Raw genomic sequence first — 17,441 nt, forward strand, 5'->3', positions numbered from 1 at the left:
TGGTGGATGTGTGTTTAACTTTATCAGAAATTACCAAACTGTTTTCCAAAGTGGCCGTGCCATTTTGCATTCCTGCCAGCAATGGATAAGTTTCAGATGTTCCCCATCCTTGTTAGCATTTGGTATTGTCCGTCTTTATTAAATTGTAGTCTTTCTAATAGATGAGTAGTAGTATCTCACTGTCGTTTTAAGTTGTATTTTCCTAATGCACCTTTTGACGTGCTAATTTTGCATCTGTATATCTTTGGTGAAATGTCCAATTTTACTATCATTTAAAAAAATTTGATAGTTTTCTAATTTTTCAATTTTGAGAGTTCTTTGTCCTTTCTAGATAAGTCTAGAATTTTATTGGGTAAGTAATTTGCAATTTTTTTTCCTCCTAGTCTTTGACCTATTTTGTGTTAATTTTTGTATATGGTGCAAGGTATGGGTTGAGATTCATCTTTTTACATATGGGTATTCAGTTGTTCTAGCACTGTTTGTTGAAACAACTATTTTTCCATTGAATTTCCTTTGTACCTTTGTTGAAAAATCAACAAAGGTCTATTCCAGGACTTTCTGTTCCTTTGATCTGTATGTCTTTCCTTTTGCCGGTATCACACTGGCTTGGTTATAGTAGCTTTATAGTAAATCTCGAAATCAGGTAGTGTGAGTCTCCCAGCACTGTTCTTTTAAAAAATTCTTTAGTTCCTTTGTCTTTCCATACGTATAAATTTTAGAAACCAGTTTGTTGATTTCTGCCCAAAAATATCCTGCTAACATTTTGATTGGATTGTACTGAATCTGTAGATCAATTGAGGACGAATTAACAGCTGTGTTGTGTCTTCTAATCCATGAACACAGTTTGTCTCTATAGGTCTTCTTTGACTTCTTTGATTAGTGTTTGGTAGTCTTCAGCATACAGAAATGTTGCATATACTTTGTTAGATTTATAACCAAGTATATCGAATACCTTGGTGTAACTAAACATTTAATGTTTTTTAGTTTTAATGGAACTTTTAAAATTTCAATTTCCAATTGTTCATTTTTAATATATAGAATAGGATGTTTTAAATATATATTGACTTTTTTGCAACCTTGCTAAACCCACTTATTCTGAAAGGGTTGTTTTTGTTTTTATTTTTGTATATTGTAGATCATTTGAGATTTTCTGTCTAGACAGTCATGTCCTCTGCAAATAGAGACATTGCTATTTCCTCCTTTTCAATCTCGCTTTTGATTTTGTTTTCTTACTTTGCAGTGTTGAATAGGAGTGGTGAGAACAAACATCCTTCCCTTGTTCCTGACCTAAGAGGGTTAACATTCAGTTTTTCACTGTTAAAGATGATATTAACTGTAGGGTTTTTTGTAACTGCCCTTTATCAGGTTGAAGTTCCCTTATATTCCTAGGTTGCTGAATTTTTAAAAATCATTAGTGGATATTAAGTTTTGTCAAATGCTTTCTTACATCTATTCAGTTGGTCAGAGGGTGTTTCTTCTCTAAGTCTGTTGATGTGATGAATTAGATTATTTACCTTTGGGATGTTGAACTAGCCTTGCACTCCCAGGACAAACATCATTTGTTCATTCTGTGCATCATCTTTTTATATATATTGCTGGATTTGATTTGCTAACATTTTGTTAAGAATTTTTGAGCGTTTCTTTATGAGAGATAAACATTTTCTTTTATTGTAATGTCTTTTTTCCTGTCATTATCAGGGTGAGGTTTGTCTCTTAGAATGGATTCTTCCTCTTCAGTTTTCTGAAGAGTTAATATAGAATTGGTGTTGTTTATTCCTTAACTGTTTTGTAGAATTTTCTAATATAGCTGTGGTTTCTTTGTGGGAAGATTTTAAATTACAATTACAATTTATTTAATAGATAAAAGGCTGTGCAGGTTACCATTTCTTCTTGAGTGGGTTTTAGTGGTTGTATCTTTTAAAGAATTTATCCCTTTCATCTTAGCTGTCAAATATTTTGTCATAAAGTGATTCCTAACATTTTCTTACTATCTTTTTAATATCTCTGGGTTCTTAATGATATTGCTGTTTTGAAATTCCAAATATTGGAAATTTGTGTGCTTTTCTTCTTTTTTCTGATGACTTCGGCTAGAGATCTGTCAATATCATTGATCTTCTCAAAGAAGGAACATTTGGTTTCATTGATTTTTTTTTTCCTGTTTTCTGTTTTCCACTTCATTGTTTTCTATTCTTTATCATTTCCTTTCTTCTCCTTACATTGGATTTAATTTGCTCTTTTATAATTTTTTTTAGGTAAGAGCCCAGATCATTGATTTGAAAACTTCCTCATTTTTCAGAAAATGATTTAATTCAATATGGATTGATTACATACTTCCTTATGTGATTTTTGGAATGTGCTTTGGAAAATACTGAGCTATCAAATGAGTCCCTACTGTTTAGAAGGCTAGTTGCATTTTTGAAAGTGAGTTTTTCCTCCTTAAATATCACCGTAAGGCTGTTTGGTGACATGTATAGGGTTTTAGAGTAAGGTAGTCATTGTCCGCTTGAATATCACCATAAGGCTCTGTTTAGTTATATGTATAGGGTTTTAGAGTATAAAGGTCATTGGAAACTGTTGTGGTGCTGCAGTTGGTCCTTGAAGGGTGGAGAGGATTCAGGGAAGCAGAGTTGGGGAGTTGATCATAGAGTTAGAGAGAATCTGGGAGGTTGGCAAGCCCATCCCCCTTGTACCAAGGCCCAAAGTTAGTACAGATAAGTTAGACAGATAACAAAAATAGATGGGTCTGGCTAGAAAAGAGTTGTTTTTTGTTGTTGTTGTTTGGTGGGGGGTGGGGATAGCAAGAAGAGTGGGGGAATGAATTATGCAGCAGGTAGAAGTGTAGGTCTCAAATTTTCGACAACGATAATAGCATGTACAGATGCGGGAAGAGCACCATTCTGAATGAATTAGGAGCCCATTCAATTTAGGTTAATTTTTGTGTGCTTTGATTCTTTTAATGTGTAGACTAGTTTCTAAAAGCCATAAACAACTTGGTATGGTGAAGTACTGTAGAAATTGCTAAGACCAGGAAAATTTGGGGGTCTGAAGATTCATATTGAGAGGGAATAAGCAAAGGTAAAATTATGGAAGGTGAAGAACCAGCCAGCAAGGAATAAATGCCTCATTTATAGATACATAGTTTGTGGCAGAGCTAGAACTAGAAAAGATTCCAGGTACCATTATCTTGCCAGTGCCCATACGGCACCTAGCACTGGGTTTCTCTCAGCAGACCTTTATTAAAGCTAGCTATGGCTCACCAAGGCTGTTAATGCTGAAACTAAAGAAATAAGACAGTCTCAGATCTCAAGCAATGCATCTAGTGAGCAGTCAACTGCAGTATTGTTTGTCAGATTCTAAAATACTCTTAAAAGAAGGCAACATTGAGAAACCTAAGGAAGAAGCTATTCCTGGAGGAGGTAAAGCTGGACTGAGTCCAAAAGGACACACAGGAGATATCCCAGTGTTTGGGGGTCTAGGAAGAGTATGTTGGAAGAAGGGATATAATGTGACCTCTGTGTAAGTAAATGAATAAAGGAGGCCGACATTGACTATGTAATAATGAATGTTGCCTGAACCAGAAGGAAAAATAACACAGGGTTATGAGGTATTAGAATGAAATTAGGGCCAGGTGCCATGACTCATGCCTATAATCCCAAGATTGTGGGAGGCTGAAGCAGGTGGATCACTTGAGCCTAGGATTTCAAGACCAGCCTGGGCAACATGGCAAAACGCTGTCTCTACAAATATATGAAAATTAGCTGGGCATGGTGGCATCTGCCTGTGGTCCCAGCTACTCAGGAGGCTGAGGTGGGAGGATTGCTTGAGCCCAGGAGGCAGAGATTGCAGTGAGCTGAGATTGCGCCACTGCACTCCAGCCTGGGCAAGAGAGTGAGTATCTGGAGAAAAAAAAAGAAAAAGAAAAAGAAATTTGACTTGAGGGGCAGGACAGTACTATGTTCTTTGTAAATCTCAGTTTGTACATAGACTCTATGGATTTGTTTAATAATATTATGTAAAAATAGTATGGCATAGTAAACAGAACACTTATTTCTCTTACATGGAGGTTATTTATGCCTAACTACTGTGAAATCCTCACTGGGCACCCGAGGCATCGACCAGAGGAAAAGCAAGTACAGCATAGCAAGCAGCAAAAAGCTACTTGGGCCAGGCCCTGTGAGCTCAATTCCTTTCTAGGCAATGACAAACTTTTTTCATACTGTTGAGAACACACACAGGTGCTAGAGGCAGACAGGCCTAGGTCCTCATCCCGTCATCCTTGCCCCTTCCTAGCTGTGTGACTTGGAAGGATTACCTAACCTCCCTGAGGAACATTTTCTCATCTGTGAAATAAGGATAATAATACTCATAAGTAATCAGAAATTCTGCATCCTATACTGGTAATTTTGTCCATGGGCTAGATATGGGTTTGATTTTCACCTTTTTATTTGAAAATTTTAGTTGGATCCTTAAATCATTAATCACTTTAAAATCATGTTAGATTCTATTGTTATATTTGGTATATAAAACATGTTGACTTGAGACAATGTTTATAGATGTTTATCCTCCTTCAACTTTCTTTCCACTCAGTGTTTAATACTTTTTTTCCTCCTTTAAGATCAAATTAGCAATGATTGCTCTCCGGTTGTGAGTATTCTCGAAGCCATTCTGAAAGGCAGTGGTTTCCAAATCTGGACAGGTGTCAGAATCACCTGGGGAGCTTATTTAAAGAAGCGTTTTTAATCCCCACCTCCCAGAGTTGAATGATTGAGTGAGGTGGAATGCCAGGAAATACATTTTTATAAAACTTCCCGGTTGAATTTGATATGTGAAAGGGTTTGAGAATCAAGGTTAATTAGACATATAAAGTCATCCAGGCAAACGTTGTGTGGAATAAGCCTGAGTTATTGTTATTTACCCCAAGAGACTCTGGCATAATAATAGGAGATAATGAGTGGGCTTGATTAGATTTAGGACTCTATAATGGGGTTGGAAAGGCATTAACTTGGCTTGAGAGGAGTAGTTACTAATATTTTATAGGCTATTACTGCAACTTTATTATATCAAATATTTTAAAACCAGGCAAATGGTCACTTTCTTTTTTTTGTTTGTTTTGTTCTGTTTTATAGATCGTGAGGACCAGTCAATTCTTTGCACGTAAGTAAATGTTGAATGTTCAGATTTGTTTTTGATTTTCTTGGAAAGTAGAGCAATTATTTTTTTCTGGGGGAGGGGAGAAGTAAAGCAGTAGTTTTTAAGAGTTTGATGTAAACCTTGCAGTTATTTTAAGACTAAGATTATATAAGTTGCTTAAATTTTGTGTTAATGTTCTGTTGTCAGTCTGGGCTTTTCACACATTTTATAATGTTAATCTGTGAAACTTACATCTTTAGTTCATATGTCCAAGTGTAGGCCTCCTGGACATTTCGGTAATTTATTCTTTTTACTCAATAAGCATTTATTAATTATCATGTGCCTAGTGTACTGTGTGCTACGTGTTGAACATTCACAGCAGAATAAAACAATATCCACAACAGGACACAATTAGAAAGATTACTTTGGCGGCAATGTGAAAAACGGAGTGGAGGAAGAGTTGAAGCAAGAGGACCAATTAGGAAGCTATTCAGTTATCTAGGCAAGACATGGTGAGGACTTCAGGTATAGAAGTGGTTTTGAACCTAGGGAGAAGTGGTTGCATTTAAATGGTGTTCAGTTTAGGAGGAAGACTTACCAGGACTTGGTGATTTACATGCATAAGAAAAAGGAGCTAAGAGAGAAGGTGTTGATGAAGTTTCCTGACATGGGAACATGGGAGGAAGAACAGGTTTGGAGTGGAAGATAATGAGTTTGGTTTAGGACATGTTGCATTTGAGGTGGAGCTGTCATGGGGCTCTTGGTTATGTGGGTTTGGAGCTCAGGAGAGAGAATGAGATCTGTGCTAGAAATGTAGATCTGAAGAGCCAGTGGCATGGAAGGTGATGGAAGCCATGCCGATGAATGAGATTGCCTTAGAAGAATGTGTTGAGAGAAAGCAGAGTGTGGAATCCTGAGGCAAACCTACACTTGGGTCAGGCAGAGGAGGAAGAGCCACAAAGAAGGCTAAAATGATCCGTCATATGAGGAGGCAAGAAGGTGTAGTGACACAGCAATCAAGGGGAGAGAGGCATTTTTGGACAGAGGGCGGGGTCAGCACTTCAGATTGACTGGGAGAGATGAGGAGCACCGTGCGCATTAGACCCAGCAATAGAGAATGGAGGATGCTAGAGTGGACTGGGGATAACGAGGAGGTAGAAGCCAGGTGGCAGTTGAGGTATGAAGGGGAGGTGAAAATGTTAAAAATAAAGTACAATTTAAAAAAACCCAAGTATAAACCTACCACTTTCAAATAGTTTGAGAAGGTGAAGAGTAGTTGAGTGGTGATAAGAAATCAATAGGATTTTTGTTGTTATTGGTGGTGTTTTTAGTGTGGGCAAGATTAAATGCTGATGAGAGGAAGATAACATTTTGGGAGTGGCTGGGATGGGGGCAGGAAGGAGAATTGAGAAAGCAAGGAGGGCGACGAGATGCAGAGCACAGGGGTTGAGTGTCTGGGAACAGTGAGGTCCTGATGGGCGTGTGACTCTTCTCCAGTGACGGGGCCAAGGAGGCAGATGAGTACCAATGCCAGTAAGTAGGGGTGGGGAGCTATGAATTGAGAAAGTTCTAATCTAATGATTTCTCTTTTCTATGAAGTAGAAGACTTGGTGTTTAATAAGAAAGGGGAGGAGTGGCAGGATAGGAGCTTTGAGGAGATGAGAGTTAGTCTGCTTTGCTATATGAATTTTCTGCTAGCATTGTTTAGCCTTGAGGAGTTACATAAATTAGCTTTTCCTGAACAACAAATCACCCTGAAACTTAGTGGCTCAAATCAGCATGGTTCTAGAGGTTTCCCAGCAGTTGGATTGGGCTCAGCTGGGCAGTTCTGCCGATCTGGGCCAGGCTCAGCTTTCTCATTGGAAGCTTACTCCTGCGTCTGCAGACAGCTGTGGGATGGCTGGCTGACTGTTGGTGGGGGTGCCTTGGTTTCTTCTCCACCTAGCATCTCTTTCTCCAGCAGTCTAGCCCTGGCTTTTAACATGGTGGCAGGGTTCAACAGCAGCAAGAGGGCAAGCTCCAGTGTATAAGCATTGTTCAGGTTTCTGCTTGTGTCACATTCTGCAGTCCCATTCCCAAGCAAGACTCAGGTGGGAAACATCATAAAGTGAGGCATGAAACAACTGGGGCCATTACTTTAGTCGATCCACCATGAGTGTGTTGGAATACAACCAAATCCAGGCGGAGACTTATACCTTCTTTTAGGTTGAGTGGTTTGATAAAGATTTTTGGGAGTGTCTGAAAACAGGAAGCACTTAGGGAGGGAATGACTTGCTGTTTGACAGAACAAAGGTTTGTGAGTACTAATTTTGTTACGCAAAATCATTATTTCAGACACTAGCACTTATAATTAGATGATCAACACCATTTTTGTTTGTACTTTGTCCCCAATTAATAGACTTGGATTTATGAGGTAAGTCTTCTAGCACCCGGGTTTATCTCTTCTTGGGTACGAAGTGGCAGTCATCAAGTACCATGTTTTTGTTTTCTTCCATTATTTTTTAAATTGCTTTTTCCATTTTATTAAGAATATTTTCAGTTGAAAGAATTTTGCAGTGAACACCCATGTGTCTACCACCTAGATTCTACTGTTGATATTTTACTGTACTTGCTTTATCCTATCTTCATCTGTTCATCATCCGTCAGTCCTTCTTATACTGTATATGTTGGGAGGAAAACTTTTCCTCTTGCAACTTGGGTTCAGAGTTTGGGGGCCTGCAAATTAACTGACAATAGACAGATTAACAGAGAAAAGATAAGACTTATTTACACAAGTGTACTCAGTGATGAGTATCTTGTGGAATTATAGAAATAAAAGGCGTATATCCTCTCCTTGACAGAAGGGCTCCGTTTAGTTTAAGGCTGCAGTGGGAAAGTATGGAGGGTTCTCTTGATCTATTTGATGCTAATGAACAGCTGGGTTCACGCTTCTTGGTGCTGAAGGTCACTCTTTTCCCAATCTGGGAACCTCCCTGGGAGGGGTTGGTGGCAGCTACATGTATATACTAGGGTCTCTGCTAAAGTTTAGATGATGTTTCGTTATGTGGCTACTGAGATGTTTTCAGTTTGAAGTGATTTTCATACCACTTTAGCGGGCTATTAATCCCTTCATTGGATGCATTTCAAGTTCAATTGTAGATAGACATCAGTACACTTTCCCCCAAGTACTTCAGCATATAGTGTTAACTGAAGCCCAGTATTTTCATATTTTTCTTTTGAAGCAAAGTTTCCTTAGAATTAAATGCATGAACTTTAAGCATTCATTTACTAAGTCAGTGTATAATGTAAACCCCATCCAGATGTAGACAGCAGTACCATCACCCAAGAAAGTTCCCTCTCCTATCCCCCCATACATACCTACCCCCACCTCTCTCAGCCTCATAATAGTTTAAAATTTTTTAGAGGCTGGGTGCTGTGGCTTACACCTGTAATCCTAGCACTTTGGGAGGCCAAGGTGGGTGGATCACCTGAGGTCAGGAGTTCAAGACCAGCCTGGCCATCATGGTGAAACCCCATCTTTTTAAAAAAAAGATAAAAAAATTTTTTTTTAAAAAAAAAAGAAAAAATTTATTTAGATACCACTAACTATGATATTTAGTAACAGCTTTTCATGTTCATATCTATTATAAAGTTACATTATGATCTGAAAAATATGAAAAACTGAAACAATGTATCTTAGATTTAAGAAAATATGATATGTTCCATGGTGCCTTGGAAGATCCACCAAATACAGTACTCCAAGTGCATGTGACTGGGGCCTTCTTAAACAGTCCACAGCCAAGCTAATTAAGTTTTCTGCATAAAATAACTATTTAGGGGCAATCACTCTGTGATTCTCCCCATGCTCATGTTAAATAAATTTGTATGCCTTTTATTTAAAAAATAACTGTTTAGTCAACTTTACAAACTTTACATCTTTTTTTTATATTAAGTAGCTGTATATACGTATACAACTAGACACAATATGGTCTTATTATTTCTTAATCAGTATTAAGTAGTTTGATAGCATCTCCTTAAGCTTTTGAGAAAGAAAAACTTTTTATGTAAGGAATGCAAGCCCCTTTAAATTATCAGGCCCAGAGAGGCATTGGAATTAAACAAAAGTTTCACTCCCTCCTTGAACTAGGTAATTGCCTCTTAAAGCCACCTGTTAAGTGCTCTCTGGACTAACTTATGTCAAGTAGCCAAAAAATGCCATACACTAGACACTATAACTCATACCCTGTAGTTCAGGAATGTGTATCCAATCACTAATCAATGTTATTGAGAATTCCTGTCACACAGTTTTGTATCAGCCCACTCCTTGTTCCCTCTTTTCTTTAAAAACTGCTTGTAACAAAGGCCCAAGGAAACTTGTAAGTGTGTCCTGGGCAGCTGGCTTCAACCTTGGCCCAAATAAACTTTCTATATTAATTTTGCCTTAGCATCTTCCCTTGGGTCAACATTTCGCTTTTTTAGTCATTTGTTCTGTAATTTACTTTTCCCCCAAAAGGAGAAACTTCTTAATTTACACTCTGGCCTTATCTGCCCATAGTCTCCCCGCTAATCTTTTGTGTCTGCAGACTCAGGCCAGGCCTTGTGGGCTCCCACTTGCAAGCCCCCTGTTTAATGGTTGTTTATCTGAGTATCCTAGCATTCTTGTATGTGGTAAGGATACTCAGGCTGCATCCTCTCTCAGGAGAGAGTAGTCTTTCATACTTGCACCCCCATAGAACTGAAGGTGAAATCCTGCTTACAGTAAAGTTCTCATGTTGATTTTCCTTCTTATCAGAATTAAAATTCACGAAGCAGTCACCCTTGATGAGGAAATTACTCTGTTCTCTTAAACCCCCCTTTCAAAGAATACTCTGTTTATATTTTGGACTCTTAACTGCTTTAGGCAAGTTGGTTTTCTCCTTTTAAGTATATTTGAGTATAATGTAAAAATTATAAAATAATGGTTGCCTCACAATGGCCTATTAAGATGTGACAATCGATGTTTTTGTAAAGGAGTCATATCTCTTATATACAAATATTACATTAAGTAATGATGGCCAAGCCAGCCAGCCAGCCAGGATTGAGAACAGTTGATTTCTGCTAGGAATAACATACCTTAAAAGTTTTAAGGCAACTAAATCGATAGAATTGATTAAATAGCTAAGGCAACAGTGTCATGTAGTTGAAAAACCATTGCGTGGTCAGATAGAACTCTGGTGTTCTTTCTGTTCCCAGCTCGGCCATGAACTGTGTGATTCACAGATTGGATCAGATTGTCATTCTCTCTAAACCCTATTTCTGTATGAGAATAACTAGGGACAATCACTCTGTGATTCTCCCCATGCTCATGTTACATAAATGTGTGTGCCTTTTCTCTTCTCAAAAAAAAAGAGTACTTAGTCAATGATTTAGTCAATTTGCATTTCTAATGACTATTTTAGATGTCCTCAAGTCTTAAAAGTTTGGAAATTATTAGATGGCTATAGCTGTGTGTCACTTTCGATAGTATTTTTGTTTTGGAAGAAAAAAGTATCAAATCAACTTGTAAATAGAAATTTAGAATGTTTTAGGCAAATATGCAAGGAAAGGAAAAACATCCTTGGAAGTATTTTCTCCGTTAATCTTTGCAATACCTCTGTTATGTCCATTTACTGTCACATTATCCAAGACCTCATACTAGCTAGTGCCAGTGCGATAGTAGAGACTTGAGCCCAAGCCTGTCTTGATCACAAAATCTCCGCTCTTCATAGTAAGCTGCTTTCTAAAGAGAGTTTGGAAACTATAGGAAGTCATCTACTAATGTTATATGTTTGTATAGGTATAGGTAATATAGGGGGTAATATGTATATGGTGTTTTTCAAATTGAGGTTATCTAAAACAAGAACTTCAAGCAAAGGGTGATTTTGAAGGTAGGCTGACTTCAATGTTACAAATATCCAGGCAGGAAAAAAAAATACCAGTATTTTTACCAGTAAAGATCTAAAAAAAAGTTTTCTCATTGGGGAAATCCCCATGGTCCAGAAGGGATTCAGAGAAAGGTCTCAGAATTGGTCACATATTAATGATCTGTGTCACTGCTTTTTTAGGCTGTTGTTTTTTATGTTTTTGTTTTGGATTGCACATCCGTTTGAGAAGCCAAAGCTGTAGACACATTGAGGAAACACAAATATGAAATATGTACATGTTTAGAAACTCCTAATCTTTTGCTTCCGAACGTGCTTCAGCAGATACAGGACACCCCAGCTAGAAGCCTCCTTGCTTTGTTCTTGTTAGCTTTGTACTTCTACCACTCTCTTTGAAGGGACTGCAGCCTTCCCCCTTAACCATAGTCCTGTCTTAGACTAGCAGTGAAACAACCAGCCGCTTAAAGTGTAAGACTGCTTCACCGTTACATCTTGTTTTGTTGATGGAAATGAGGTCAGATCCCCTTTGTCCTCACTATTTGAGGTTGTTGAGATTCCCTTTGTCCTCACTATTGGCCTGTTGTTCACTTTTCTGAGAATTCTCCTCACTAATTTTCTTAGAGAGAAGTCTGCTGAGCTTTCTTTTTTGGCTCTCTTCCCTCTGCTTTTGTTCAAGCTGCTTTTACCTCCTCTGTTTCCATCTGGGACAGATGAGCCATTTCTCATTGTTTCATTTTGTTTTTTCTATTTTTCCAAGATTTATAGTCCTTTGATCCTGGCACCTTCTTTATTAAAGTCAGATTTTAAAAATTTCCATTACCATCTTCATCATTATCATAGCTATTGGTATCACCACTACCATTTATTGAGAGCCTTTTGGCCAGGGACAGTGCTAGGCTCTTTCCTGCATTATCTTATTCCTATGAAATCTCATTTTAAAGACATACAAACTGAACCTCAGAGAACTGTGTAACTTGCCTAAAGCTCCATAGCTAGGGAGTAGCACAAGGATTTGAATCTAGATAGATCATTTTGACTCTAGCTCAGGTTCTTAACCACTATCCTAACTATTGATTCATAAAGTTTAGTAATTCAAATCACCTCATGTATAGTAGATGAATATTTGAGTGGACAATATTGGATAATGTTTACTGAATGCCAATTATATCCTCTAGTTGGGCTGTATTTTTTCTTCAACAGCTCTATGCATTAGGAGCTATTATCCCCATTTTACAGTGGGGAATATAAGACCCATAGTCTATCCTCTTGGGAGCTCAACAGTAAGATTTTGAATACATCTGTTTTTGAAGCCATATTTTCTATAGCAGAGTTACCTTAGACCAGAAATATGTAAAATTTAGCAGGGTTCATAAGCAATTGTTGAAGTATGGCTGCATAAGTGTGACAGGCAGGAAAAAATGCTTTAAGGACACATTGAAGCATGTCCAATGAGGGGGTTAGCTGGGACACCTCAGAGACAAACCAGGCCGGAAAGTAACAATCATAACTATATTTGAGACAAGTCATCGGTCTAAAAAAGAGGCACATTTCTTGGCATAATACGAAATTATCTTTTTGAAACCAACAACCAACATCATGATTAACATGGAAACACTTTCTAATAAAGTTGAGAACAAAAGAGAAAGACCACCGTGATAGCTAATAAGAAATTACACTTGAATAAAACCCACATTCTTTACCATGACCTCCAGAGTCCATGGCATCCCTCCCCTTCCTGCTCCATCAGTCTCTCTGGCCACTTCCTCCCCTGATTGCTATTTATATCAAGAACTTGGTGTAGTCCAGGAAGTGATGACCAGGTGCCAGGATTTACCTCTCTATCTTCTTGAACACACTCCTCAGCTCTTCACTTGCTAGTTCTTGCTCATCTTTCAGGATCCTTTTCCCTGACCTTCGTATCTAGAGGAGGGGCTGTCCTTCCTTCTCTTTTTCCTTTTAGTGTCTTTCGTAGCATTCCTTATATCCTTGTAATCTAATATTCTTACCTGTTTTTCTTACTTATTTAATGAGTGTTCTTCTAACCTTGAGCTCCACATGGACTTGGACTATATTCACACTATATCCCTAGCACTTAGAAGAATGCCTGACACATAGAAGTTGATTTGCAAATGTTTGTTGAAAGAATAAGTGATTGAATGAATGAATAGAAACTATTTTCTTATCTTTGTACCAATGGTAGCCAGGTAGAAAAAATAATGGTGATGAAAAGAGATTGATAGAAACAAAAAATATTTTAAAAGAGCCTAGGAATAGACTTTAAAAATGTATAGGACCTACATTCATTCATTGGTTCAACAATCTGTATCAAGCACTTACTCGGCTAGGCACTATGATTTTAAGGATAAATAAAGCAAACATGATCCTTGCTTGTTTTGAACTTAGAAAAATACAAAACTTAGACCTGGGAGACACAGGGAAGAAGACATCATTTCTCCTAAAAATAGGGTGAATATTGATATCATTTAACTCAAAATTCTACCTGTCTTTTTTTTATTTAGGAGGCAGGGAGATGAGAAAGAGAAAAGAGAACAAAACTATTTGAAGCTTATCTAAAAAAACTGAGTCTCAGAGTCTACTTGATTTCTTTTTGCTTTTTTCAAAAAGAAGGATGATAGTGGGTGCTCTGATTAGTCATATATTAGAACTACTGAATATAGGGCTGGCTTGGAAATAAGTCACATATATGAGGAATAAAAATAACTTTTTTTTTTTTTTTTTTGAGATGAAGTCTCCTTCTGTCTCCAAAGCTTGAGTGCAGTGGCAAGATCTCGGCTCACTGCAACCTCCACTTCCCAGGTTCAAGCAATTCTCCTGCATCAACCTCCTAAGTAGCTGGAATTACAGACACCTACCATGACCAGCTAGAAGATAACATTATATATCACCTGAAAATGAATGTCTTTGTCAGTCATTGATACTGGGATGTGGGCTGAATCATCTAGGGGGAAAAATTAAATTAAATCCTTACCCGAAATCATAGAATTTTTCAGATTGAAGATTCGGCTGTAAAAATGAAACTATCAAAGTTGTAAAAAGAAAACAACAGTTGGGCTTAATAATACAGATGATACAAAAATGAGAGTACAGATTGATGTAATCTCGGTTGCCAGAGAGGCCTCTTTTAGCATGAATAGTGGGCAGAAACCTTAAAAGAAAAGCTTGGTAGATTTGAGTACCTAAGATTAAAATACTTCTGGATGGAGAGAAACAGAGAAGGGAACTAATGTTACTATAACATGAGGGATGGTTAATAAACTTAATATAGGACATAGTCTTATAAACCAATACGTGGATTATGTCTAGAATTATCAGTTCCTTGGACTAGAAAGGATCTAATCCAATGCCTGCATTTTATAGATTTGGGATACTGAGGCCCAGAAAAGAAAATTTCCTTACTTGAGGCCAACAGTTGATCACTAGGGTTTCTTCAACCAACCTTCCCTGCGGTTGAGATTGTGGTTATCAGGGTGCAGAGTTAAGAAGATAATGCAACCAGTAAGGCTACCAAAAAATTTAAGTTTTGGGCACTTCAAACAGTATATTTCTTTTTTTCTTTTTCTTTTCTTTTTTTTTTTTTTTTTTGAGACAGGGTTTCACTGTGTTGCCCAGGCTGGGGTGCAGTGGCACAGTCACAGCTCAGTGCAGCCTCAACTTCCTAAGCTCAAGAGATCTCCCACTTCAGCCTCCTGAGTAGCTGGGCTAACACAGTTCTCCAGCCTTGGCCCAGCTTTGTTAGAAGAACTAGATTTTCAATTCTTAGATTAAATGCTTAGAGAATTATTTGTTGGCAATGTATAGAATATTTTTGAGTTTGGGTATTTTTTTTTAAAGAAAAATTAATTAGATATTGAAATTTTTATTATAATCCAAATTGAGAATTTTGTTGATTGTAAAGTTAGGTTTGCTTTGATCGTGTCTTAGGGAAGCTTCAGTGTTTGAGCAGAGGCCATAATTCAGGTATCACTGTGTGTGTAGCAGCTTGTTTGAATTTCAAGCTTAGTACTGAGTAGAAATGAAAAGCAACTTTTTAAATGTGCCAGCCTTGCTTGTAAATATGAATCATTTAAAGTGGTGGTATTTATCCTCATTCACAACAAAATTCATAGTAATCACTCATTTTGACAACAAATTATGCCTGCTATGTGTCAACAATGGGTAAGGTTACAAGGATTAAAAAGAAACAAAACATAGGCTAGGCAGGTGACTTGAGGTCAGGAGTTTAGACCAGCCTGGCCAACATGGCTAGACCCTGTCTCTACTAAAAATACAAAAACTTAGCCAGGCATGGTGGCGTGTGCCTATAGTCCCAGCTACTTGGGAGGCTGAGGCAGAATTGTTTGAACCTAGGAAGCAGAGGTTGTAGTGAGCCAAGATCATGCCACTGCACTCCAGCCTAGGCAACAGAGCAAGACTTTGTCTCAAAAAGAAAAAAAAGAAGCAAAACACAAGTAAATAAATATATGAGCTATAGACCCTGCCATCAGAAACCCGGCCTATGAGGCCAACAAATAATGGGAAGGTCTTTAACAAGGTGTGAATGAGGCACAACATTGACACCAGGAAGTGAATGCTCTGAGAGGGGGATCTGAGAAGGCTTTCAGTGGCTTTGAAGATGAATATCAGTACCAGCAGGCATCTCAGAGTTCTTTCAGCTCCTTCAGATTAAATCATATTAATTTAATTGTTTTAGGGATTCTGTTTGTAGTGCCGGATATGTTTATGGTACTAAAGAGTTTTCTTCCTGAATGTTCTCATAAATTTCACTTCTCTGGTAGAACCTCCCACCCCCAAGGGAAAAAAAGTATTATGAACATTTTCCTGTGTCCTCTTACTGGCATCTATCAAGAAATATTTGGGTTGGCCGGGTGCAGTGGCTGAGGCCTGTAATTCCAGCGCTTTAAAAGGCCGAGGTGAGCAGATCACATGAGGCCAGGAGTTTGAGACCAGCCTGGCCAACATGGCAAAACCCCATATCTACTAAAATATAAGAATTAGCCAGGCATGGTGGTATATGCCTGTAATCCCAGCTACTTAGGAGGCCAAGGCACAAAAATTGCTTGAAGCCAGGAGTCAGAGGTTGCAGTGAGCCTAGATCGTGCCATTGCACTCCAGCCTGGTGATAGAGTGAGACTCTGTCTCAAAGAAGAAAAATAATTATTTGGGTTTATTATTTAATACCTCTTACAAGAATAATTTTCTAACTACTGCTGAGTTGTTTTTTCTATTTATTTTCTTTTTATTTTTTATTAATTATTGTTCCAGTACAATTTAATTTTCTCAATTATAATTTCGGAATGCATGTGCTGTGCTTTCATTAATGCAGCCTATATTAATTATTTCTTCTAGGGGTGAGTCAGGTGCTGGGAAGACAGAAAATACAAAGAAAGTTATTCAGTACCTTGCCCATGTTGCTTCTTCACATAAAGGAAGAAAGGACCATAATATTCCTGTAAGTTTCTTCTCTGTTGTGTTTTAAACCTTCTTTTTTTAATTTATAATTTCAGAAACAAAAATAAGGAAGCCAATCCAGTCTGCACACTGCTATGATTGACAGCTCCCTTGTCTCCACCCACTCCCTGCCACCTACCCAGCAACACTTTTTTCTACTCCAGAAGCAAGCATACAAGGAAATTGCTGTTAAATAGGCTTTCTGACAGGGCAAACTGGAATTACAGTTGTGGCTTGTATGCCTAATTTCTTGCAAAGATTTGGTGAGAATTGTTCAGCAGTACTTATGGAGACTTATTTTCCACCAAAAGAAGATGCCCTCATATTTTTAGCAGTTCTTTCTGAACCTGCAGCTAGCCTGTTGCTACTACCCACAGCAGCTTGAGGCGGGGGTAGAAATATGGGAAGAAGTGATGGTAGAAAAAAGGGTAAGAATAGAAATGTCAGTTATCCTTAATTTTTAGACATGCAGAAGTGGTAGTTAATACAACCTGAGAGAATGCCGGCCAAACCAGCTTCTACAGTTCTCAACTGCACATTGGCTTGGTGCTTTGGAAATGGCTTACTGCTAGGCAAAGACTCAAACTTGCTAACATTTGCATTTATCTGTTTGTAATGAACAGCAGGAATCGCCTAAACCAGTGAAACACCAGGCAAGTGCTTTTCTTTATGCTTCTTAGTCTTGACTGTTTGCACTAATTTCTGTCTGTAGATTGAGTCCCTGCTAGAATCAACCACTAGTTGTAAGTGAAATCTATCATTAAAAAAATTTAATTTGAAAATTTATTGCTTAGAGCCTTATTCTTTCATGAGAAGCGCATGCTGTTTTGCTTTAAATTTGTTTTCTAGATAAATTTTAATATTTATTTGCCCTTTTATCATGACATTGAACTGCATGTTTATGAATCCTATAAATGATGGTTTCATATGTCATATACTAGGTGGAATTATTTGGATACTTAC

General features: G+C 37.8%; 1 protein-coding gene across 6 annotated transcripts in view; it reads left to right on the forward strand.

Annotated features, from left to right (window-relative positions):
* MYH10 (myosin heavy chain 10) overlaps positions 1–17,441 on the forward strand; it is a 152,314-nt gene that overhangs the window by 36,382 nt on the left and 98,491 nt on the right. For 2 of the 6 annotated variants that reach the window (XM_021674717.2, XM_021674721.2), the window contains exons 4-6: positions 5,127–5,154; positions 16,377–16,479; positions 17,102–17,131. In XM_021674717.2, coding sequence (XP_021530392.1) covers positions 5,127–5,154; positions 16,377–16,479; positions 17,102–17,131 — 161 coding nt within the window. The remainder of the gene's footprint in view (positions 1–5,126; positions 5,155–16,376; positions 16,480–17,101; positions 17,132–17,441) is intronic. The other 4 variants (XM_021674719.2, XM_021674722.2, XM_021674720.2 and 1 more) reach the window with 2 other exon arrangements.

The sequence above is a fragment of the Aotus nancymaae genome, unplaced genomic scaffold (genome assembly GCF_030222135.1).
Source record: "Aotus nancymaae isolate 86718 unplaced genomic scaffold, 86718_ANA_hifiasm-v0.15.2.pri h1tg000018l, whole genome shotgun sequence".
In the NCBI taxonomy this organism is placed as follows: Eukaryota; Metazoa; Chordata; class Mammalia; order Primates; family Aotidae; genus Aotus; species Aotus nancymaae.